This window comes from Nelumbo nucifera, chromosome 6 (assembly GCF_055504915.1).
Source record: "Nelumbo nucifera cultivar China Antique chromosome 6, China Antique-T2T, whole genome shotgun sequence".
NCBI classification, from domain to species: domain Eukaryota; kingdom Viridiplantae; phylum Streptophyta; class Magnoliopsida; order Proteales; family Nelumbonaceae; genus Nelumbo; species Nelumbo nucifera.
Genome location: NC_142654.1, coordinates 12,086,258 through 12,110,594, shown reverse-complemented (window position 1 = coordinate 12,110,594; position 24,337 = coordinate 12,086,258). Strand labels below are relative to the sequence as shown.

Sequence of the window (24,337 nt, the reverse complement as noted above, 5' to 3'; positions counted from 1 at the left end):
TATAAACACAAACAAGACAGTAAGACGCACACATGGCAAAATGTATGTCACACTTAGGTTATGTCATACTTGTGCTTATCAAACACGACATAAATTGTGCACCAACTTTCCAATTATGGTACTTCTGCGTTCTGCCATATACAAGATTCTGCACCAGCCATACAATAAGCTTTCTCAATTTCACCTACTACTCAACATTTATGGCCAAAATCTGCAACTTAGAAATTACTATCTGGGTTACACATTTTGATGGATGTACATAATTCCCCCAAATCAAGAACCTCATCCATTTCTGTCATCATTTATGAATTATAAAAACTGAGTCGTGTATACATTCAACACCCATCTTAAACATATGTGTGGAGGATGGGTAACAAATAAACCATAAAAGTATTGTCATATTTTGTAGACAGGTACAATTCCAAGTAGATAAAAGCATTTCCTCATGACTACGGCTGTTGCTTCACATAACAGCAATCTACTCGTCTCCTCTGCCGATCCAACAACCTGCCCAAGTTGAAGACCAAGTGAGCTCAACAAGTTGTAAATTGATGTAATCATTTATCATTCAATAAACCTACAGAGAGTTCTTTTCTTTGCTTTCATTGTTTGAGTGTGCATGTCTTATAAGAGAGAAAATTAGCATCAGTTTTTCTAAGCCACCTAACAATTTGGACCTTTAGTATGTGCATCTCCAGCTCCTATTGAGTTTTAATTACGATAAGATGAAAGCATTAAGAAAATCAGTTACTGAGAACTGATGAAACTTTTGAACAGATATACCAGACCTGACAATTGGAATAAAATTTAGTGAAGTTCTCCGACAAGTTGTAGAGATATTCGCACAACACATTCGGCAAGAGATTGTTGCAAGCCTCCTCAACAGTCTGACATAGGGGGAGTGAACATAAAGCATTCCATCAGTAACAGAACTACAGAAGTGCCATCTAGCATGTTATGTTAAGAGCTCGACATAAAAGAACAAGACACTAGGAACAAATAAGAACTTTCTATGCAATCAGCAATCCCCTACCTCAGCAAACTGGAGTAGATGAAGCCCCAAGACACGCTCATCTGGATGATCCAGCACAACTGTTGCCGTCTGTTCCAAAGAATAATATTAGAAACATCTAATTGGAACAGAAAACACTCTCAAAATCAAATGGCTATAGTTTCATTAGCAACTCAGACAAATCAAATTCTAAGTTTAGGCATCAAGCAAGCTGCAAGCCTAAAGGGATAATAGAAGTTTAGCCTAAAGGGAATTTACCTTCTTCAACTCTTCAATGTCTTTACCAGATTTTCTGATGATTGAACAAATACGAGCATGTGCATAGAGGAGGTAAACAGCTGTATTTCCCTGCTCATCAAGAGTTCCACATAAGTAAGAGAGAAAACCAAGAGAGAAAGGGATGGAGTGTAGAAGAGAGGACAATGATGATGATGATCAACGTGCTTGATCATATTAATGATGCTCCCTATAGCTATGAGACCCTGAAGTGCACCACATTATATTTTATTGGGTTGTGCAGATGAACTAATTTTGAACAAATGCCCAGTTACTGGTGTATACCAAGAGATAGTAGATATGAATATGCTACTAGGTTGCACAATAATTCATCCCATACATACATTTAATACAAACCCAGGAATGATTACCAAAATTTCACTTGGTGAAGCCTCTCAGAGATGCTGTGTAGCAACAAAATTAGTACAAGCACTGATACCATGTATGTAACCTAACATGTAATTAATGTTCAAAAGAATTTCTACCTCCAGAAAATGGTCAAGGAAAAAGTTTTAAGCAACACCAAAAGGAGCAAGGCGAGTATTCCGTGTCAAGGCATGCCTCGTGGCCCATTATAAAACTAGAGGCTTATACCTATTTCAAACCAGTTGGTATTAACCATATGACTCGTGATCATTCCTAGGGGTGCTCATAAAAAAAACGAAAAACTAAACCAAACCAAAAAATCTGGTCAACCGAATCAATCAGTTCGGTATTTTTGAAAAACTGAAGGTACTGGTTCAGTTTCAGTTAACCAATATGAAAAATCATTTATTAACCGAACAGACCAATATTATATATATAGTCATTTATAAAATATAATATATTTATAATAAATTATATATTATATATTATGTATAATATAATATAGGGTAAAATACAAAAACCTCCCTTCTGTCACTGTCCCAGACGGAAAACGTTAGATTGCACCATTTTTTCCAAATACCCATTCTACCTTATATAAATTATTTTACATACAAAATTACTGAAATAACCCCATTTTAACTCAACAAAAACCCCTTTAAACAATTATTTCAGTAATTTTACATACAAAATTACTGAAATATGTTTTTTTTGAGTTATATTATATTTATAATAGTATATATATTATATTTATATATATTTATTTATAATATAAGGGCAGCCCAGTGCATGAGGCTCCTGCCAAAGTGGGGTCTGGGGACAGATGTACCAGCCTTACAGAGAGGCTGTTTCCAAATATTCATTTATAATGTATATTATAAATATAAAAACAAAAAAAAACAAAAAACCAAAGAATCAAACTGGTCAATTAGTTAACTGATTGATTTGGTTTGGTTTTGGTTCAGGACAATGCAGAAACCAAAGGGACTGGTTTGGTATCTCAGGTCCTATTTTTTCCTAGGTCTCACTCCCCACCATCCATCATCATCATCATCATCAAGAAGGGAACCACCCCAACAAAACATGATCAAGCACACAGACGTTTCAATCTAATAAATGATAAAATGCTTCAAGAAGAAAAAGGCATACAAGAAAGAAAAAGGGTATACAAGAAGACAGACAAATAGCCCAAATAGGCAAAAGAAAAGGAAACCCTGCACATTATTCCCCGATCAACATCCAGTAACCCAAGAAAAACCATCAAGAGCCATACCAACCACAAGAGAAAAAGAACATTCAGAAAGAAACCCCCAACAAAGACAAATCATCCAAATTCCGAACTGAGGACATAGTCATACAATAAGTACCAGAACCACTTCCAGCCAAACACTAAAGAGGTGTTTGCCAATGTCTATGGTTGTCTTCTAAAGCAAAAAACATCTGCATTCTAGAAAGCAAAACCATACACATTGATAAAAAAACCTAAGTGAAACTAAAAGGGGTACACAGCAAACTTAGACCCTTCGCTATTTAATTTAAACATAATTCAGCATGTCCAACCTCCCTTTTACCTGCAGTGCAGATATTCTAGATTAAACTCTCAACCCCATATATATTCATGTCAGTCTTCTTCTTCAGATCCCTCATTTCCACTCTAGAATGAACATTGTATCCTTGAAAATTTCATCTGGTAATGTTCCAGGAACTTTTCTCTTTTTCCATATCCCTTGAAGCATTGATCCTTCAATGAGAACATTTTGATTTAGTTTCATTACCTAACTTCTGACCTAATTCCAACTACTAGAAATATGAAACCAGTCAAAATTCCCTAGCAACACTCTTATCTAAAAAAGATAGATGATATTCCCACCTTCCACACCTTTATTTCTTGAAAGGCAATTACCCCAATGCTGGTCCAAGCAATCTGGATCTCGTGATCTAGAAAAATCCCCACTAAACTTCCTTGTTTCATCCAGTGGAAAGATCCTCATCATCTCTCACTTCCTAATTGTCACACACTATCAGCTATTACTTTTCCAATTAATTACCATTAATGTTCTGAAAATCTTAACCGTTTCGTAAAGCATAAAGAAAATTGAATTAATTCAAATCATAAATTACTTCTGTTTTTACAAACTCTTAAATAAAACATTACCCAATGTTGGTCTCAGACTCTCAGCTATCTGGGATCTTTGGAGGGGTAGACTGAATATGGTCCTAACCTTTGGCTACAACCTGCATTCTCATGTTTGCCAGCCTGAGATATTACCATTACACCAAGTAACAGCCCCTCCCATATCAACCAAGTAATTAAAAATAGATATACTAAAAATCCAAATATATATATATATATAGAAAAGTGATATTACTTTATTTTTAATCCATACTTACCATATATGTACATAAACAATAGAGTTTACCACTTGTATGCTAGAATCATGTTCAACTCGAAATCCAAACAATCCACATAAATAGCCTTTTAACTAACATATGATGGAAAATAAACTCAATATGATTTCTAAAAGGTCTTAAACAACCTGAATAAATCATTTTCTAGAATGTTGTTGAAATCTTACGATTTACGATACAATTCACGATTTGAGTCATGAATCCCAAGGGTTTTGATTTGAATCTTATGTCCAAATCCTTTACTGCAATAATCTTACAATTTTTGTTTGAATCCTACAATTTGATTCATAAATCTTACGATTTATACGATTCAAATAAATTCAATTAAGAATTAGCTCTCTAATTTTCTATGTTTTTGTTTATATCTAGTTTTGTCAAGGGAAATTTTTTTAAAGCCCTTACTAGAAAATGATTTATTTATGTTATTTAAGACTAGAAATTGAGTTTATTTTCCACCATATGTAGGTTAAAGAGCCATTATATGTGGATTTGTTTGACTTTCAAGCCAAACTTGATTATATCATCTCAGGCTTCTATTGTATAAGTGGTAAATTCTATTATTTTAGGTACATACATGGTATAAGTAGATTAAAAATATGGGAAAGTTACATTCCTATATATATTTAGCTTTTTAATATATCTATATTTAAATTTTTGACAAGTTTATAAGAAATAGAAATAATCTTACAATTTACAATACAATTCACGATTCGATTCAGTTCAACTTTCTCTACGATTTACAATACGATTGCGATTTTCAAAACATTGGTGAGAGCTTCAAAACAAATATCCATTGATAAAACTTGAAAGAAACAAAGAAATAACAAAATAAAGAACTTTTTTTATCATTAACAAAATAAAAAACTATTTCTTAATTAAATTGATAGGATTCAGATATAAAATTCAAATCAAAACCCCATATAGTTGGGACAAGGCTTAGATAATGACGACATGAGATTCAAATCAAAACCATAGAATTCATGATTTAAGTTGTGAATAATTAAAATACTAAAAATGGAGCAAGTAACAAAAAACAAAAAACAAAAAGAGAAATTTTGTATCACCCATCAGCATTTGAATGCCTAGTGCCATCAGAATCTTCAACTACAGCCTCATGCAAAATGTAAGCAGGAAGTTTGTGCAGGCAAATATACCTTATCATTAAGCATTTGATCAAAATTAAATGTATAATTTGTTAGTCGATTGTTCTTCAGATCAGCATATCTGTTAAAAAGCAAATTAAACAGAGGTCAGAAAAAGAATGAGCAGACCCAGAGTGACCAATATATCAGAATTAAATTAGCAGACAAGCATGCTCTTATTGTAGTTAGAAGTAAAGCACGAGCTAACACAGTTATTGAGCCAAAAGGACAAAATGCTGCCACAAGACATTGCATGATACCAAACAGCAGCTTTCCAATTTGTTACCAATACAATGGCAAATACTAACGACAGGCCAAATTCATCTCCCTCTCCATCTTAATTTGTATCATGTGTTACAGCAAGGCATTGCAACAGCAGTAAGCAAATCCAACAGGAAGCACCCCTTTTCAAACACCCAAAACAGTTTTAAGGCACAAACAAATGTTTGACTATGAGAAAAACAATTTACATTTGATTGATGATGATCCAAAACAGGAAATTGGGTTAAAAACTCAGTTGCAGAAATATGATTTTTTTAGCCATCAATGAAAATATTATCTTGAAAGAAGAATCTGTAACACCCATAGAATAGAATGTGAATGGAAATATGGAAAAGTAGAGAAATAGAGGGTTAAAAATTGAAAGTGCAAATTTATCAAAACAAATTGAAAAGTACAAGGGGAAATACAGAAGCTTTCACACACTAAATTTGAAACTGCAAGAATTATCAGCCCCACATGCATCTGGTGGAGGATAATCTGGATTAGAAAGGGAAATAAACTGCTAGCTCTCAAAATATCAGAAAGCTAAAGCTCTGGAAATAAGTCTGTATTTTTACTTTACAGTGTCGACTTAAAACTTCAAGTAACTGTTTGAGTGGATGATATAGAATTTCATAGAATCCACTGAAAAAAGTGCACCATTTTGGGATAGTTGTATCCACTTAGTCATAAGAAAAGCAAGCAACATTTAATGAGGCATCCACATCCATGGTTGCACTGAGTGTTCTTCCCCGAGTTATCCAAATTAGTGAAAACCCACTAAAAAATGGCTCCCACGGCTGCACCATGTGCCATTTCCAAGACTAAACCAACCCACTGAAAGCCACTAAACCTAGATGACTGTATGAAGTGACATCTGATTGACAACTTTAATACAGTATTTTAAAACTGACCTGGAAATGGAACTGCTTTCCGTCCAGGTGGCAGGCCAGCAGTTCAATCATACGATTCAAACGGGTCAATCCATGACATCATAAATTAAATAAAAATATGAAAACAGATAAAATAAAGAGAATAAGTTACAAAAAGAACTATAGGAAAAACGGGCATACCTCTAATACTATGTATTGATCAGATAAACAAAAATAAGTGTGATAAATGAGAATGATTGACGAAAAACTAAAAATAAAAGAAAATAAATATCTGACCCATGACCTGCTGACTAGGTCAAATGGTTCAGCAGTTCAACCAGCTGGGTAAAATGTCATTGATCAAGTCAATGGTTTTTTGCAACTCTGGTTCAGTGTGACAAAGCAACCGGTCCAACTGGCCAATTTGGCTGCAGTTTGGAAACATTGCTTTAAGATGAATCACTCACCCCCTTCCCCAAAAGAAAAAGTCTAGATTCTGAAAAAGAAAAACAATATGGTAAATTACTTGTACCTTTCTTAGGGTTTTGGTCAAATACTAAAACCTCACCTAGGGTCTACCTACTAACTTATTACCCCTTACAGAGTTATAGTTTAGGGTTGAGTTAATTTCCAGTATCCCACACCTCTATTAACTTGCTGTAAGTTTTAGTAATGGAGCATTCAAATGACATTTAAAGTTTTCCAAAAGTCCATTTTAACTTTATATATCACCTACCTGTATGTTATATGGACAAAAAGCCCTTGTATTTTTGTAAAGGACATTTTTTCTACGATGCATTAAGGTGGGAATGAAAAATTAAAATAGGTTTAAGTAAAATAAAAATAAATTTTGAGATGGTAACACTGTAGTTAGTTTTTTAAGTTATTTCTATCATTTTCAATATATATATATATATGAGGCAAATTTGACATTTTATTATTAATGGAATTTTAGTTAAATATTTACTTATGTCTAAAGTCTATCTCTTCAATTAATAACAAACCCCCTTTAATTAAATGGTCAATGAAAGAACAAATTAATAGATAAACCTGAAGGGAGGTCTTACTATTTCATGAAACCCCAAGCCCCAAGGGAGGTAGAAGAAGTGATTCACCCAAAATTATATTCAAGTAGAAGCAGGCCTAATAGCAAGATTCTAATGGAGCAAGTTTCCAAACTAGCAATAGAGGTGGGACTTCCCTGTAGAAGCTTCCTGCAAGGATAAAACTAATTTGCCACTTACACATCGCAGAAAATATCAAAGTGAGCCATCACACCCATCAAACATTTAACCAAGTCCCAAAGAAAAGTGAACAGGAAGGGATAGGAATAGAAAGCTCACTTAACAGCCCCGTAACCAACAGCTTCAGCAGTTTGTTCGAGCTCCTTATCGCTCCATTCTGCACCTTTACCTGGTCAAGGATACAAAATTCAGCAGTGCCAATAGTTAGATATGGGTTTTTTTAATAGTTAGATATGGTTACAATAAGCTTATCATATCATTCATCATTTTCAGTACAGGAACAGCCTATGCCTAATTGCCCATCTTGGTAAATGAGTTAGGAATATGTAAGAGATAAAGAAACAGAACAGAAAGAGTAGATTGGTCCTCATCGAAAAGGGAAATGTTAGTAAACAACAGATTTATGCAACACTTTGTTTTTCATCCTACAGACAAGGTGGGACACCTGAAAAGACATGTCCAACTTTGCCTTATCTTTTCATGAGTTCCAACATGTATGTAGAGCAACAAATACAGGAATTGCACAAGTAAACAACAGATTTATGAAACACTTGTTTTTTCACCCTATAGACAAGGGGGGAACACCTGAAAAGATGTGTCCAACTTTGCCTCATAATGTATCTTGTCATGAGTTCCAATATTTATGTAAAGCGACAAATACAAGAATTGCATAAACTTGCTTAATCACATCCCCTATCAGGAAAGGAAAATGGGAAAGATGAAAATAGCAAGTTTGTAGTCAAACTACCTCGTTCAATAAGTGCTGCTTTACTGCGGTTCTTAGCTTCATCAAGTAAATCAACTAATCGAACCACTTCAGTGCTTCGAGTCCGAAAGCGCTTACCATCATCTCCAAGAACAAGACCAAACCCCACATGAGTTGCTTGGGGATAGGCCTTGCCATCAGATGGAAGCCAACCAGCATGTTTTGCAGCCTGAAACAAATCATCATAAATTTAGATCCATTTATGCAAGTAAAATTTCACTTCTACTAGCCCTTTAGACGCTACTAATCAACATTATCAAGTAACATCATCATTAGCCTAAGGTTCCAATCATCATTATTTGTTAAACAAAATACCTAGATTCATTTGAGAAAGGAGTCATTCATGAAAAACTCCATCACAGCATCAATGTCTTGCATTCAATTATATCTTATTAAGATTAATAACATGGTAATAAGGAATAGGAGAGGAGAGAATTATTTATCTCTGGGAGGTAGAATTACTTTAATTAAGTCTACACTAGCTAGTTTGCCTGTGTATTACAGTATTAGTTATCAGTTTTTAGGATCCCAATGAAGATAAGTAGGAGTTTGGAGAAGTTGATAAAAACTTCTTGTGGAAACCAGGGGAGGAGAGGAAGGATCACAGGGTGATTTGGGAACTAGTCTCTAGGAGTAAGGCTGACAAAGGGTTAGGTTTAGGGAACATTCGGAGGAAAAATGAAGCATCATTGGAGAAATGGCTGTGGAGGTTGGGAGGTGAGAGGGAGAAACTGTAGACGAGGGTAATTTTAAGTATTCATGGTCAGGCAGATGATGGCTGGGACATTGGAACTTTGGCAAGGTTTGTTGGTGCCTCTCCTTGGAAATCTATTCATGCCATTCTTCCATCCTTTTTGCAGCACATCAAGTATGACCTCTGCTCTAGGAATCAAGTAAAGTTTTGGGAGTACATTTGGGTGGGTGAGTGAGATACCTTTGAAAGATCAATTCCCTTCCTTGTTTTCATTCTCCCAGTTTAAGGGCAAGGTTGTGTTCAATTTTCTAGTTCTTTCTCAGCCTAATTTTAGGTTTGATTGGGATCTAGGGCTTAGAAGAGGCTTAAGGGATGTAGAGGTTGAAAATGTCACGAATCTGGTTCAGATCTTAGACCGGGTGGTGTTGGATCCTTTTGAGAGGGATAAGAGATTGTGGACCCTAACTCCCTCTGGAACCTTCTCTTGTGCCTCTTTCTTCAAGTCCCTATTGTCTTCACCCAGTCCATTTGCACAAAACTTTCCGATTAAGGATGTTTTGGGTGAACTGATTCCTCCAAGGATTGGAGCCTTTTGTTGGGAAGCCTTCCTCGGAAGATGTAATACTTGTGACGTACTCCAAAGAAAAAGGCCTTTTTGATGTTTGTCTCCGAATTGGTGCATTCTTTGCAAGGCTAATGGTGAAAGCTCCTACCACTTAATAGTTTCTTGCCCCTTTGCTACTAATCTTTGGGAATGGTCTCTTTCCTCTTTTGGATGCAGGTGGACCCCACCGCCAAATATTCAAAGGATGTTTAGCCTCTCATTCTTTGGTTGGCCAAACAAAAGGACAAGGATAATGTGGAGATGTGTGAGGGCTGCTGTTTGCTAGACTCTTTGGGAAAAAAGAAACACCAAAATTTTCTCTGAAGTTGAAAGAAGTAAAGAATGCCTTATTGAAGTAGTAACAGTGAGGGTGGTACATTGGTTGAAATCCTTGGACTTGTTTGTTGATATTTCTATGGATATGTTGCTGAATAGCTGGATGGAGGTGGCAAATTCTGCTCCTGCCTACTCTTTAGTTTGTCCTGTGTGGTCACCACCAGGAAGTGGACTTGTAAAGCTAAACTTTGACAAAAGTAGTGAGGGAAATCCAGGTCCATCAGGTGGAGGGGTTTTCAGAGATGATTGATCAAAAAAAAAGGGGTTTTCAGAGATGAGGATGGGAAGGTGTTCACTTTGTATTCAGGTCACATTGGGTTTGGAGACTCTCTCAAAGCTAAGGTCTATGCAGCACTGGAGGGTATAAGGAAGTCTAAGGAACTGAATATACAAAAGTTAGCCATTGAAGGGGATTTAAAGCTGATCTTAATTTGGTTACAATAAGGTAGTGGACTTTGGAAATATGCTAATGAGAGGAGGGAGATTAATTGGCTAACTAGAGGACTGGAAATCAAGTTTCAGTGGGTCAAGAGAACAGCAAATGTATTTGCTGATGCTTTGGCAAAGCAAGGGGTGGGAAGGGATCAAATGTTTTCGGCTGTTCTGTAACCTTTTCCTTTTTTGTTATCTTACTGGAGAGAGTTAAGCCCGTTTATCTCTCTTTGGAGCGTTAAAACTAAATTCTTTTAATCTAATGAATTTCAGTTATTGATCAAAAAACAATAGGAGAGAAGAGCTTACTAGAAATATAGAAAGGAAAATTATCTAATACTTCCCCTCGTTCTACTGAGTACTGACAATGTCTAAAGCTTCCCCTCAATTTTAGATACCTCCAAGGAACCCCTTGTCAGATTTATTCCATTAAATAACAAGTTAAAAGTGCAAAATAACTACTCTACACACCATACATAGTGTACCATTGTGTATTATAATATGCCCAAAATACCCTTAAATAATGGCTGCTATTAAACTTCCCCTCAATTTTAGATACCTCCAAGGAACCCCCTGTCAGATTTATTCCATTAAATAACAAGTTAAAAGGTGCAAAATTACTACTCTACCCATCATGCAAAGTGTGCAGTTTACTGTTTTGTATTATAATATGCTCAAAATACCCTTAAATAATGGCTGTTCTAAATGAACAAAATCCATTCACCTAACAGATAGAGGACCCATTGAAGTGATGAATTGTTAAGCATGAGGACATATCAGTGTTAGATATTGGGAAATTAAATGGACAGTGGCAATCAAAATTTGGATCTTTGCAACTATCAGAAAATCAGTTTAATATTTAGATTTGGACATACCAATATAAAATAAAATCAAAGTATTCATTGCTTCTATTTTCCAATAATCAAAGTATTCATTGCTTCTATTTTGAGAGGAACAGACTCAGAGCAACATGGTTAGCATGTACCAGGGGTATTTTTGTCACATTAAAAATATGTGAAATGACATCGAATGGGTTATTTTTGTGTCATTTAAAATTACCTTTATGAAACCATAAGAAGGCGTGACATAAGGGAAGTATATTACTCACAAAAAACTTATGACAGGGTTCTTTGGAGGTATCTAGAAGTTGGGAAGTTCTTAGACAATTTCAATAAAGTGAGGAGAGGCTTTAGATAATTTCCCTATGGAAAATGTGTTGCAAATCAATAGCATTGTGCATACACTGAAAAACATTTCGAAGTGTTGTTGTTGCCCAACATCAGTGACATAAATTATCCACTCAGCTTTTTCTTCATTAAGACGATACCTGCAACATTGGAAGCAGCAAAATAAAATAGTACAAGTTTTATGCATGAATGGAATAAATATAAATGGATTAAACATATATATAATGCAACAAAAGGAAAATTAGAAACTCAAAGAACAACAATAAGGTACTGGTGTTGGTGTGTCCATTATCAAAGCAGATGAAACCAGAAAGCTCTTAAGAACTTCATATTCTACCTTGCAAGTTGTGGCAAACCAATCAAACAGAAAGGATAAAATATGAAACAAGGCCATACAAAAGATTAGGACTGTAAATGGATCAGATTCAGCAACATATGAATCCAAACCAATTAATGAAAACTAATCAGAAATCCGGCCAAATTTGAAGATCTTGAATCGGATTCGGATTTCATCCAACTCTACTTCACTTTTTAATAAAGAAACGAATAAAAAGTTTATTACTTTTAACTTATATATATAATAAAGTAATAAACTAATATAAATATATAATAAAGTGATTGTTTATATTTATAAAATGCTATTATATGTGTGTAAGTTAAAAGTAATTAATTTTATTTTTTAAAATTTTCTTTATCTTAATGACAACAGAACAGATTCAGATTCTGAGTTCGATATTTGGGATTTTGGATCAGAATTGGATATTAAGTTTCAGTAATCGGATTGGATTCAGATGTGGCTAGATCTGATCTAAACCCAACCCAATTACAGACTTACAAAAGATCATCCATCATATTTTAAGGCTCAGGGGAAGGAGAAATTTTGCACCTCATAATGATTAAAAAACTAAAAATGATAACAACAGACAAATCATCCACTAGATGTAATAACTTCACAGAAAGCATTTACAAACTAATTGAAAAGATTTTATAAATCAACCAAGCAACTTAAGTAGAACATTATTCAAATTTTAACAAACTACAACATCCAAAGTGTATCTCTTTCACAAACTGATTTCCTTATGCTTAAAATCACATTTTCAGACATGAAGAATTAAAATCTCCATGATTTCTGATGTTCAATCTGATAACCATGGCATGCAAGATTATAGCTCCACCTCAATCAACAAGTTTCATTGCATACCTCCAGCCTCCAGGCAATAATGTCAAGCCATTTTCATTCAATGTTTCTAAAACCTAATGGCTGAGGATTATTTTCGGTACAAGCATGATTTAAGAAGGAAACTTTAAGTAATCACAGAAATGCTATGATCTGTCAACATGGCCATGGTTCTTGTGCATCAACAGAGAGAGAATGCCAATTGCCAAGTATACCAGGCCCTTAGAGAAAAGAGGTTATTCATTATCAGAAAAGGGGGGCTATCACCCAATGATGGTTATGGACCTAATCTGTGGCATTTTGTGTACAAAGTGGCTGTTTATGCCAGCGCCTTAGACAATGTTGGCTGAAGTCTAAAAATTAGAGCACTACCAAAAACTGTCTTCAAATCTAGAAAAGGTCGCCATGCGCACTGTATGCGTTTATCCATAAGCATTTTTTTGATAAATGTTTATCCGTAAACATTACACACACATATAAAGGGTCAGGAAAGACAAAATGAATAAAATATACAGTATGTTGATGACAGTCTAATTTTTTGGGATGCATAGGTGGAACAAGTTTTGCTTCTGAGAGCTATATTAAAATGTTTCAAAATGTTGGCAAGTCTGAAAGTAAATTTTATCTAAGGGCGTGATAATAGGTGTGGGGATATTTCACAGAATTTAATAGAGGGCTGTGCAGCAGTTATCGGGAATCTTGTGGGGAGTTCCATTACGTATTAGGGCCTGCCCATTGGTGCTAAAGCCTCAGCTGTGTCCACATGGCAGCCTGTTTTGGATAGGATTGTTAAAAGAATGGTAGGGTGGGAAGGGAAGTATCTTTCTCTTGGTGGTGAATCACCATAATAAAAGGAGTGTGGAGTGCTATCAAATTAATTCATTATTTATCTTCAATGAAGATTCCTGCTTCGGTGACTGATCCATTGAGAAGATGAAGAGAGAATTTTTGTGGAATATTAAGGTGATGGAAAGAAGACTTCATTTAGTTAAACGGGACTGGTGTTGTAGGACAAAGAAGGATAGTGGGTTGGGAATTAGAAAAGCAAGAATTTTCAACAAAGATTTATTGGGGAAATGGTTGTGGAGGTTTGGGGTTAAGAAGGAAGGCTTGTGGAGGAGAGTAATTAGATGTAAGTATGGAATTTCTATGTTCAGTTGGGATTCTAAAAAGGTTACAGTCATCATGTGGTATCAGTGTGTGGAAGGGTATCATCATGAAATTCCATTCAGCTTTGCTAAATTTTACTTCAAGGTTGGAAATGGAGCAAGTATAAGGTTTTGGGAGGTTTTGTGAGATCTGCCCAAAGCTGTATAGATTAAGTGAGAAAAATGTTGCTATTAATCGCTTTTATGAGATGAGGAAATTTTCAGTTGTTTGTTGCTCTGTTTTTTGGAGACCTTTGCTGGAGAAAGGGATTGAGGAATGTGTGAGTTTGTTGTCCAAACTTCAACATGTGGAGATCAATCCTAACAGGTCAGATCTGAGATGGCAGAACTGAAGGAGTGCAGAAATGGTCAATTCACAGTAAGATCTTTCTACCAAAGTGTTGACAAGAAAATCAGTATTAGCAGTGTAATATTGGCAAGGTTTGGGGTAACCCAATCTCTCCAAGAGTTGAAGCTTTTGTGTGGCTAGTATCTTTGGATTGTATTCTTTTCTTTTCTTTTTTTTTTGATGAATAATCTTTGGATTGTATTCTTATGCAGAACCATTTAAGAAGAAGAGGTTTCCAGATTGCTAACAGATGTAATTTACGTGAGGACCATGAGGAAGATATTTTTGCATCTTTATTTGGGTGCTTGCATACTAAGTTTCTTTGGGGCATATTCTTTCAGTTATTCAGGATTAACATGTAGATGTGGGCCTCTAACAGTTCAAAAGAAAACTTCTCATGCTGTCCAGTTCTTCAAGTAAGAAAGAAAAAATTGTGTGGAGTTGCAGTCCTGCAATTTGTTGGGAGGTGTGGAAGGAACTTTTGAAGACAAATCCAAGATCAAAGAAAAACTCTGCTGTGATTGGAAATCATCTTCTAGATTGGAAGATGAAATGAGGATTTTGGAGAGGGGTTCTGGTCTTTATTGGAATTGAATGTGCAGATTTGAACTTGTAATTTGTGCTTCTTCTATGTTTTAGTTTTGTTTCTTTTGGTTATCACTCATCACCTGATGTACTTTTTACCTTCTAATGAATTTTCTTTTTTATTTACTATCAAAAAAAAAGGTGCCTTAAAATCATTCATGTGGCTTTTGGTTGTTACTTAAACATATATGTTACCAGTATGGCACAGCACAAGCTTCCCAACTTCAAAATATAGGTTCTTAATGTTCTACCAAGCAGGAGCTTCAACTTGTAATTTGTAAGATCTGACAAGTAGGTAATGAGTATCCTCCTTGTGGTTCTTTCAGCAGCTAAGCTGCTGCCTTTGCCTTTTTTGTGTATACTTGTCTGTATATGTTATCAATTTCTTACATTATACAACAAGATATCACCATTCATTGCTTGGAGTAGAGCCTGCCATGAGACATCACATAAACTAGAAATCTTTCTTTTATTCTACTTTCTTCTGATTAATAAGCAGACCTTTTTTATTACATGAAAGAGGGAGAGGGAGGGAGAGAGAGAGAGTTCATTTGGAGTTAGAATACTCAAAGAGGCATCATCTACTTCAATGATCAGAAGACTAACCAAAGTGCTGCTAGATCAGTTGAAGCATAGTTGTATCCACCATCGCTCTTCACAACAATAAGAGGTATATTTTTCCCTTCAATGAAGATCACACGGGCACCCTCACTTTCTTCAACCATCCCTTGCTTACTTAATCCCTCAATAACCCCAGGAATATATGGGTTATAAAAGCTCTCTCCCTGACAATGTAAAAAATAAAGAAATAAACAAAAAGAAAAAAGTAAGTCATGATGTTGCATGCCAGCATACCACATTATTTCATTTTTGGAAAGGATACACGTAAGGAATTTAGGGGGGAAATAAAAGAACATAACAGTGTTATTAGGGTAAACCATACTCGAAATTGTACTTGTGTTACTGTTTTTTACTATACTCATGCTACACTTTAACACTTTCACTGGTTCAATAAATGAAATCTTTATTAGACATTTCAGAGGATAAGCAAAATTTTCACTAGTTCAAAATTACATAAAGAACCGAGGAGTGGGTTAGTTGGTATTTTAGCTGGTTCGCTCCAGCATGAATGCTCATTAGCTTAATCAAATGATCCTTTTTTTCCTTGTCCCAGTTCCCACAGGAAATTTCTCATTAGCTTCTCCAACTTTCTAGCTTCCCTAGGTGGTATCCTAAAGACAGACAAAAAGTAAGTGGGCAAGTTTGTCAATGTATTAAGGTGATCCTACCTCCCAAAGAGATGTAATTCTTCTTCCATGGAGCTAATCTCTTCTCAGACTATTCCAACACTGGAGTCCAAAACCTGCTCTCCCTAGGATTTGCCCCTAATGGAAGCCCTAAGTAGGACATAGGCCAAGAAGAGATGGAACACTCAAGACACTCCACAATAGCCTTGACCTCCCCACTCTCCAAGTTAATATCCGCTATGCAGCTCTTTTCCAAATTTATTTCCAGATTAGAGATTCTTTCAAAACCTTTGATTAGCTCCTTCAAGTTAGCTACCTTCTCACTAATACCCCTTTCAAAAAAAAATTAGGTCATCTGCAAACTGAAGATTGCTGACGGGACCTAGTTCCTCCCTACTCTCCAATCCCTAACGATATCTTCTCTATTGGCCTTAGAAATGATTCTACATCAGCTACTAAAGTAAAGAGGAAAGGAGAGATCCCCTTGCCTAGAACTTGTATGTGGCTGACCAGCATTACCATCAAAAGGTAGAAGAGTTATTTGTGGAGCATAGTCCCTTCTATCATTTATTCAAATGTGTTAAGGAGTCATATGATTTTGATGGGAGGGAAAGACCCTTTGTCATCCTGGTGCTGATGTAATGAGTTTCCTGATGAATGCGGCCTCGGCATTGGAAGTCACTAACAGTTTTTTTTTATGTCACTAGCAGTTTTAGATAGAGGAGGTTCATATTTAACTAGCTAGCTGTTTTCTGTATGGAGCATGGTAAATTATAAAGGTTTCTCTGTACAACACTTTACTTGCATTTTTAACAAAATTGTTTGATTACTCATCAAGAGAGTATATCAAACTAAAAGGAAAAAATACAACTGTCAGACCATGTGTAACTAAGCATGTTCAAATGGACAAATGGAAAAAGGATAAAACTAGAAATGAATGCATGATTGGGAACCTACGGATGGGTCCAAAGGTGACAAAGTGAGGAAATTTGACTATGACGGTTCCATCATGTGCATTGAAAAATATTGAGCAAACCAGTTAAGAGGGATTTGGCAAGTTGGAGGTTCTAAAAGGTTAATGGGAAGCTAAGAAGAATTTAGATGCAAGTATTGAAAGCAATCTTCAGGATCTATGATTTAGCAAGCATGTGATGTGAGCAGTGAGCCCTAGTAGGATGAAGTAGAGAGCACGACTTCTATAACTTAGTAAACAGTAAAATTAAGACTTAGTTCAGTTGAATTAAGTATTTCCACTTTAATCTTATTCAACCATTTTTCTCTTTTTTTCTTTCAAGCAATCCAAGCTCACCATTACTCAAGTTGCTCTGTTAAACAACCCCTAAATCTCTTATTTCTTTCTTCATTTGTCAGACCCTGGATTTCTTCAGTTTCTCCCATTGGTAGCTTTATCTCCAAATTGTCAAAATTCCATGGACCTAAGATGCAAAGTCCCTAGATTGCTAATTCACACCCAAATAGAAGATACTTAGTCCTAGAAAATTAATTTTATTCTTTTTTTTTGGTTGATCAGTTAATAATCTTTCTGATGGCAGGAAGGCTTGTGCTCATCTAAATTCCAATATGCCTTTTTTGGGTATAAGTTGTAATTCCGTGGCCTTTAAAGCTATACAGTGATAGAGATGCAACTTGGGACATGTTAACCCAAACACAACCCAAAAGGTTGGATTGGATCAGGTTGAAGGACAAGTTAGGATTAGGGTTGAAAAACATGAACCTGACTTAAATTTGCGTTGGATTAGGGTTGAGGCCTTGGGCAACCTGAACCTCACAACGTTTTCATATTAGCATATACAAACAAGAATTTAGAAGACTATAGGCAGAGGAAAGGCTGTTGGGTCTCAAGGAGGCAAGGTGTAGGCCTCAAGTATTCTGAGGCATAGGCCTCAAAAAATTAAAAAATTATAAATATAATCTATAAAGTAAATGCATGATTTGAATAACGAATTAAAGCATTTAATAATTAAAAATATAATTTTGATTGATTTAACTTGTATACACACTTAATGTATTATTATATTATTTTTTATTTTACCAATTTATAATTAAAGTATGACACCAAATTCTCAATGTGTTGAATTCTTGCATTCTCATATAAAAAATATAGATAGAATAAACGTAGCAATTAGCAAGTCATTAAATATTTTCTTGAGAAATACCCCAAAGCTATTGGGTAAATACAAGCATAGGAATATTACCTTTTCCTCCAGATGCACACCAAGGCGTTGATACACCTGATCAAATTCCCTGCGACTTATTTCACAGATCTTTGCCCATGCTCTGTGATACTTTGCTTCCCCACCCTGCAGTTCAAGTTTAATCATGGAAAATATGAAGAAATATTAGACATAAAGTTCAAAGATACTGCTCCCTTTTGCTTCATGAAGTTTGAAAGGCCTCAAGTCAGAAAAGGAAAATGAGAGAAAAATGTTCATCATAATCAGAAGAAAGAAAGATCAACCTCAAAGAAGTCCTTGTCTAGTAAAGGATAAGTTATTCACCTGTAAGCGAACCACCGCTTGCTGTGCTCTCTCCTTAAAGGCAGGATCAGCATCAAATCTCGTCTTGGATGCCTTGTAAAATGCCTAGAATAGCCTAGTCAATTAGAACGACAGCAACTACCAAGATATGTTTTTAAAGACAAGAATGATCTTGATATCTTATACCCTTATAGAATATTCAGAGAAGTTTTCCATCAAATTAGAATGAAATAACAACAAACAGGGAAAAAGAATGATTCTTGAGGAGAAAGATCCAATCTCATTCCTAATCCCAGCATTAACAAGTTGACAAAAACTCAGAGGACTCTATTTAATTAGAATGAAATAACTACCAACAGCAAAAGAATGCCTCTTATGGAGAAAGACCCAATCTCATTTCCAAGATTAACAAGCTGAAAGAAGTTCTACCAAAAATATTAATAACACTGTCGCGTAAAAAAAACAAATCTTTGAAAAGTGAAAGTAACATAGACTGCTGTACTGAAATATTCAGTTTGTCCTGATCAAAAACACTTTAGAAGTATAACTACATTTTAAGAAAACGTCAGTCAAAGGTCAGCATCAAAGTGGATCCCAGCCACTCCACTAGAAAGTACATAAACAATTTGACAGCAGGAAAGGGATAGAAAGCATAAAACAAGTACAAAGTCACCATATGAAGCTCAAGTTTGAGGTGAGGGTTCTGTTACTTTTAACTTGAAATAACAGTTTTTACATCCTTTTTTATTGAACATCTACAGAGTAAGTTAAATTTCTAAATCAGCACCTCAATGATTAACCTTATAATCGTTGAGGCTGGAACTTTGTCATTTCTCCCATGTTAGCAGGGCTCAGATTTCTTTTCTCTTCTTTGTGTTTGCACATTTAGTTTTTATCCTCAGTATAGCTAATTTAAATTTCTCATTTCCCCTATTTCTCTCAATAAAGCAATAGTATCTATCAGGACAAAAAAAAAACTCATCACCATTACAGGTACAATCATAGTTGTCAAGGCAATGAATAAGTGACATCTAGGTGACAAGGCGCCCATGGAGGGCCAGCTTGCTTGAGTGCCAAGCTATTTTGTTTGATTTTTATGTTTTAATATGAAGTTCATACTTTTTATGATGATTATAGATAATTACTAGTGAAAGATGGTTGCTGGTTGCTACAGATCCTAGGGAATTACCCTACGATTCTTCAGTATATATATCCATCCCCTAGGCATGCACTAGGCAACAAGGCACCCCCCCCCCCATCACCTAGCCTCACCTCAGCACCTTGAAATTTACGGGTACAATAACACAAAGCTATCCTACTCAGCAAGAAGTTGACTTCTTTCTTAATTTCTAATATTTGATAAAGGAAATAATTCTGGACATTTTACACAACAGAACAAATGCAGAATGGATCAACAATTAGCGTTTAATTCAAGAACAACTTTTTCAGGCAATTGGTACTTTTTATTATTAATAACAATAATCTCCAAGCATCAGTGTATTAAAGAGGTACAATTAACTTGACAGATTTATTAACTTACCTGTAGATCTCCAATAGCTTGCTCCCCTATACCCTCCCAGTTTGGGAATTCCTCAAAAAGGAACTCGATCAACATACCAAACTGCACAAGCATGCAAAATGTTAAATGTAGAAATGTAAATGAGAAAAGAAGAACAAAAACACATAAAATATGTATCCAGCAGAGACAACACAAGTGCTCCAATGGAATGGCCAACTTTGCAACTGATTAGCAGTTCCTGTCCATGTGAAAAACATTATGGTTCTTTTTCAGGAAAAAAAAAACATTTTTGGTGCAGGACCTGATGTGCCAAATCTGTGACTTTCCAAGTTTTTTATGTGTTTATGGGTAGTAGAGGTATTGTTGTAACCTTTTGGTATACTTAAGTTATTAGTAATTTTCCTAGTTACATTAGGAGTTGGTTTTCCTAATTGTATTAGGATGTGGTTTGCCTAAATGGATTTGGAGTTATGTTCACAGATCAGAATTATATTAGTAAGTTAAAGCATAGTCAATAACTCATAAAACAAGTAGGATATGCCTTATTTCTAGTCCTAAGTCAACTAGAAATTGTCTTATAGGTCAAAGTCCTGGTACTTAGTGGACTAGGATTTGTGCTATTCCTATTAAATTTTTTAGTGCTGCTTCTTAGTTTGTTTTGAAGTAAGAAAACACGGGAAAAGGACTTACCTACCCTCCCTCCTTTCCCACAAATAAAAAACCAGTGTTTTAAAAGCACAAGGCGCAACAAAAGCGCAAGGGCCAACTTGTGCCTGAGGCGCAAGGCGCAAGGCAAGGCACACGCCTTTTTAAGAAAGACGCAAAATTACCAAAAAAAACTAAAAAATCAAAAAAAAATGTCATAAAATTCCAAAAAAATGCCAAAAAAATTTTAAAAACATTAAACATAATGTTAATAAAAATATAAACTTAAATTTTAAAATAAATGATTTAAAAAACCTATTATCTAAAATTAAAATACATAAACATAACATGTAAAGTGTATTCGAATGAAAATTTAAAAAAAAAAAACATATAAAGCATTTTCAAGCATGTAAAACCCACAATCTCTTTTTTTCCTTAATTGCATTGCTTCAAGTAGTTAATGTGATGTAAAACATATTGCATTCTTGATTCTATGAGTCGCCTTTGTAGCACGCCCCTCGAGGCAAGCCCAAACAAGTCTACGTTAGGGTCTGAAATTTTTATTTCTCACATAAAAAATAATGATTTTACAACTTTCATTGCCTTTTAACAAGATATTTTATTGCAATGAATGAATGAACAACATAAGCAAATAGGGAGTTCTTGGAGCTCTAGTAACATAGACTTGTTCGGACTTGCCTTGAGGGGCGTGGTCGGGGGTCCGGGGGCAGAGCCCCCGGCCCAGCCGTTAGACTCAAGAAAAAGCAAAAAGCGCAAAATTTTAAAAAGGTGCACACCTGGGCTGAGGCGCAAGGCGCACCAGGCACGCACCTTTTGAAAGAGGTGCGCCTAGGACTTGGGCAAGGCACATACCCCAAAATGTGCCTCGCCTGTGCGCCTAGGCGCGCCTTTTAAATCACTGTAAAAAACAAGGCCCTCCCTTTTTGACATCAGATAAACTAAGTATGAGTTCCATACTTCTGAAGTAATGTTAATTTTTCTTGATAGTGTTGATTCCTTCAAAAAGCTATTAGGTGTTCATTCAGAATAACACCCACTAGGTGTTGATTTCTATGTCATTTTATCTCTTTTTTTTATGCAATCAATCCTGCATTAATTTTTTCATTAATAACAATTATTTAAGCAAAGGTTTTTGGAAATGAAACCCTCAACTCAAACTCTAAACTAAATAGGGCTCAAGCAGTCGAATCAAGTTCACGGTTATACACAATAACATATCAAACAAGTTCCAAGCTCAACCTAATGTTGGTCACATCATCCTATGTGTGGCTCAATGAAGGAACAGAGTTTGCACATAACATATATCAGAACAAATATACATCAATCCATCAATCCATGCAATCGGTTCAATTGATTTGGGGCAACATGAGTAGAAAAGTATAAGAATGCAGAAAACTACAAACTTAGAGAATTCAGATGGAATCAGATTCAGGCAATTCTGTATTTTTATTACATGATCTTCCATTCTGTGAAAGATTTTTGCGAGTATATGAATGCAAAGAAAAAAGTTACATTTTTTTCCTCAATAGTTGTAGACCTGGACGCAAATTATGGACGGCCAAATACTTTACCTTTTTCTCAAAAAAAAAGATATCTATTATTAATGTAATGTGGCAAACAAAACATACTGACACCGAGCATAAATAGTATAGATAGGATAGGATTAACACATTAATTAAATCATTAATGATCACAAAATTGATTTCTGCATGTGAAAGACAATATTTTCATATCATATTTACCTGTGTACCCCAATCGCCAACATGGTTCCGCCGCAGAACTTCAACATTCGAATATTCCAGCATGCGAGCTAGAGTATCTCCAATAATGGTTGATCTCAAGTGGCCGACATGCATTTCTTTTGCAATATTGGGTGAAGAGAAGTCAACCACAGCCCTTTTGACCCGGAGCCTTGGTGCCCATGTTTCAATACCCTCTATAAGCATCTTTTGTATACTCTGGAAATAACAATATCAAAATATTAGGACAACAAGTAACAAATGAATCCCACGCATGAAAAGTTAACAATGTGTCAAACCTTAGCTATCCATTTGGTTGACAAAACAACATTGACAAATCCAGGTCCTGCAACAGAACAAGACTCTATCATTTTAGTTGGAGGAAGGTTCTTCATAATGGCCTGCAAATCAAACAGTGCATCCTTAGTCATATAATGTGACCAGATTATTTTATTGGTTATCTCAATGTAATCAAATGATGATTTAACAATAAAACATTGTTACCAAAATCAAGTTTTTGCGTTCCACAAAAGGGCAAAAAATAAAGCAGTGGGAGATATCAATCTCAGTACCTGTCCAATAGCAGGAGGGCCCCTGAATTGAGTCGTCTTGCCTTTAATCCTTGAATATAAGCTCATAGCATTATTACTACATTAAAAGGAAAAAATAGAAATGTTTATTCCCGCTTAGCACTCGGAAAAACAAACAAATACATTAAAACCCAACTCAGGAGTATCTGAAGAAAAAATGATAAAACTGAAAATGCAGAACTGTTTAAATGAACTAAACATGGAGTCCAAATTCCAAAATCAACTTTGCATGTCTTCCTCTGGGTGAACCCATACCATTGATAATCACCAAACTTTCCAGTGCAAGGAACAACCAAAGGTTCTACATCCAATTCATCGGGGACCGTTGTTCTAAGCGATGCTTCAAATAGCTTCGATAGCTGTTGCTTGACATGACCCACAATTTCTTGGTCCTGTTCCATAATGGCAGGCAATAAGACTGTAACTAACATATTTCGCACATAAAGGAAGCACGAATCAATGTGGAATGGAAGTTCCGTGCAAATGGGTTTGTCAAGTTATTAGTTTTATGAATACAAGTTCATGCTGATATGTTCATCCAACCAGCTGGAACTGGAATGCACTTACCATGGTTGACACTGACACTGATGCCGTAATTGTTGTGGAAACAAGCCTTCGAGGTCTTAATCTTGAAAAATCTGTCTAATTCCACAATACCCACATCAAATTACGTTAAATATAACTCAAATTCGCATAAAAATTAGATCTTTTGGGAAGAAAATAAAAGGCACGAATATCAATAACGCAAGTCATTCATTAGAAAACAAATTTTGCCTCTTTACTACCAAAAAACACTACAAACCAAAACCAAGATGAGAGGCGAGCAGACAGAAACGTTGTCACAAGTGGAGATGCAAACAAAACCAAAGGCAGAGCCGAGCTCATAACAACAATAACAACTAGAGAGAGAGAAAGAGAGAGTACCGGTTTTAAGAAGAACCGGGTGTGAATGCAAGTGAGAGAGGCGATTAAAGGAGACCAACGGAGGAGATGAAGAAGTCGCAGGTAGTAAATGTAATACCCTCGTCATGTCTTATTTATTCCAGCCCCTCCCCACTCTCACTTACCACAAAGAAATTGTTTCCCTCCTCTTCTCTGCTGCTCTCGCTCACAGCCTGGGAAGTAAAGCCCTTCAGAACCACCGGATGGGAATCGTTTTTGGGAGGATGATGGAATGAAACATTGGATGGGAACCGGGTCGGGGTCACTACGGGCTGAGGT

The 24,337-nt window shown here is 35.6% G+C and overlaps 1 protein-coding gene across 3 annotated transcripts; it reads right to left on the bottom strand.

Moving 5' to 3' along the window:
* Positions 1-33: 33 nt before the first annotated feature.
* LOC104588161 (arginine--tRNA ligase, chloroplastic/mitochondrial-like) lies at positions 34-24,337 on the bottom strand. Of its 3 annotated transcripts, none has more exons than XM_010245993.2 (18): positions 24,041-24,337; positions 23,684-23,758; positions 23,372-23,508; positions 23,099-23,174; positions 22,826-22,927; positions 22,530-22,745; positions 20,143-20,223; positions 18,624-18,707; positions 18,321-18,425; positions 15,464-15,642; positions 11,654-11,738; positions 8,328-8,514; positions 7,679-7,748; positions 5,215-5,284; positions 1,271-1,360; positions 1,034-1,102; positions 789-887; positions 34-507 (listed from the first exon to the last, which is right to left on the bottom strand). In XM_010245993.2, the coding sequence occupies exons 2-18, from the start codon at positions 23,684-23,686 to the stop codon at positions 397-399; spliced, it is 1,764 nt and encodes a 587-aa protein (XP_010244295.1). In that variant the 5' UTR covers positions 23,687-23,758; positions 24,041-24,337; the 3' UTR covers positions 34-396. The 3 variants fall into 3 exon arrangements, with proteins under 3 accessions (XP_010244295.1, XP_010244286.1, XP_010244302.1); XM_010245984.3 differs by having other exon boundaries at positions 23,684-23,754; positions 24,041-24,227; XM_010246000.3 differs by lacking the exon at positions 24,041-24,337 and adding an exon at positions 23,919-24,012 and having other exon boundaries at positions 23,684-23,754.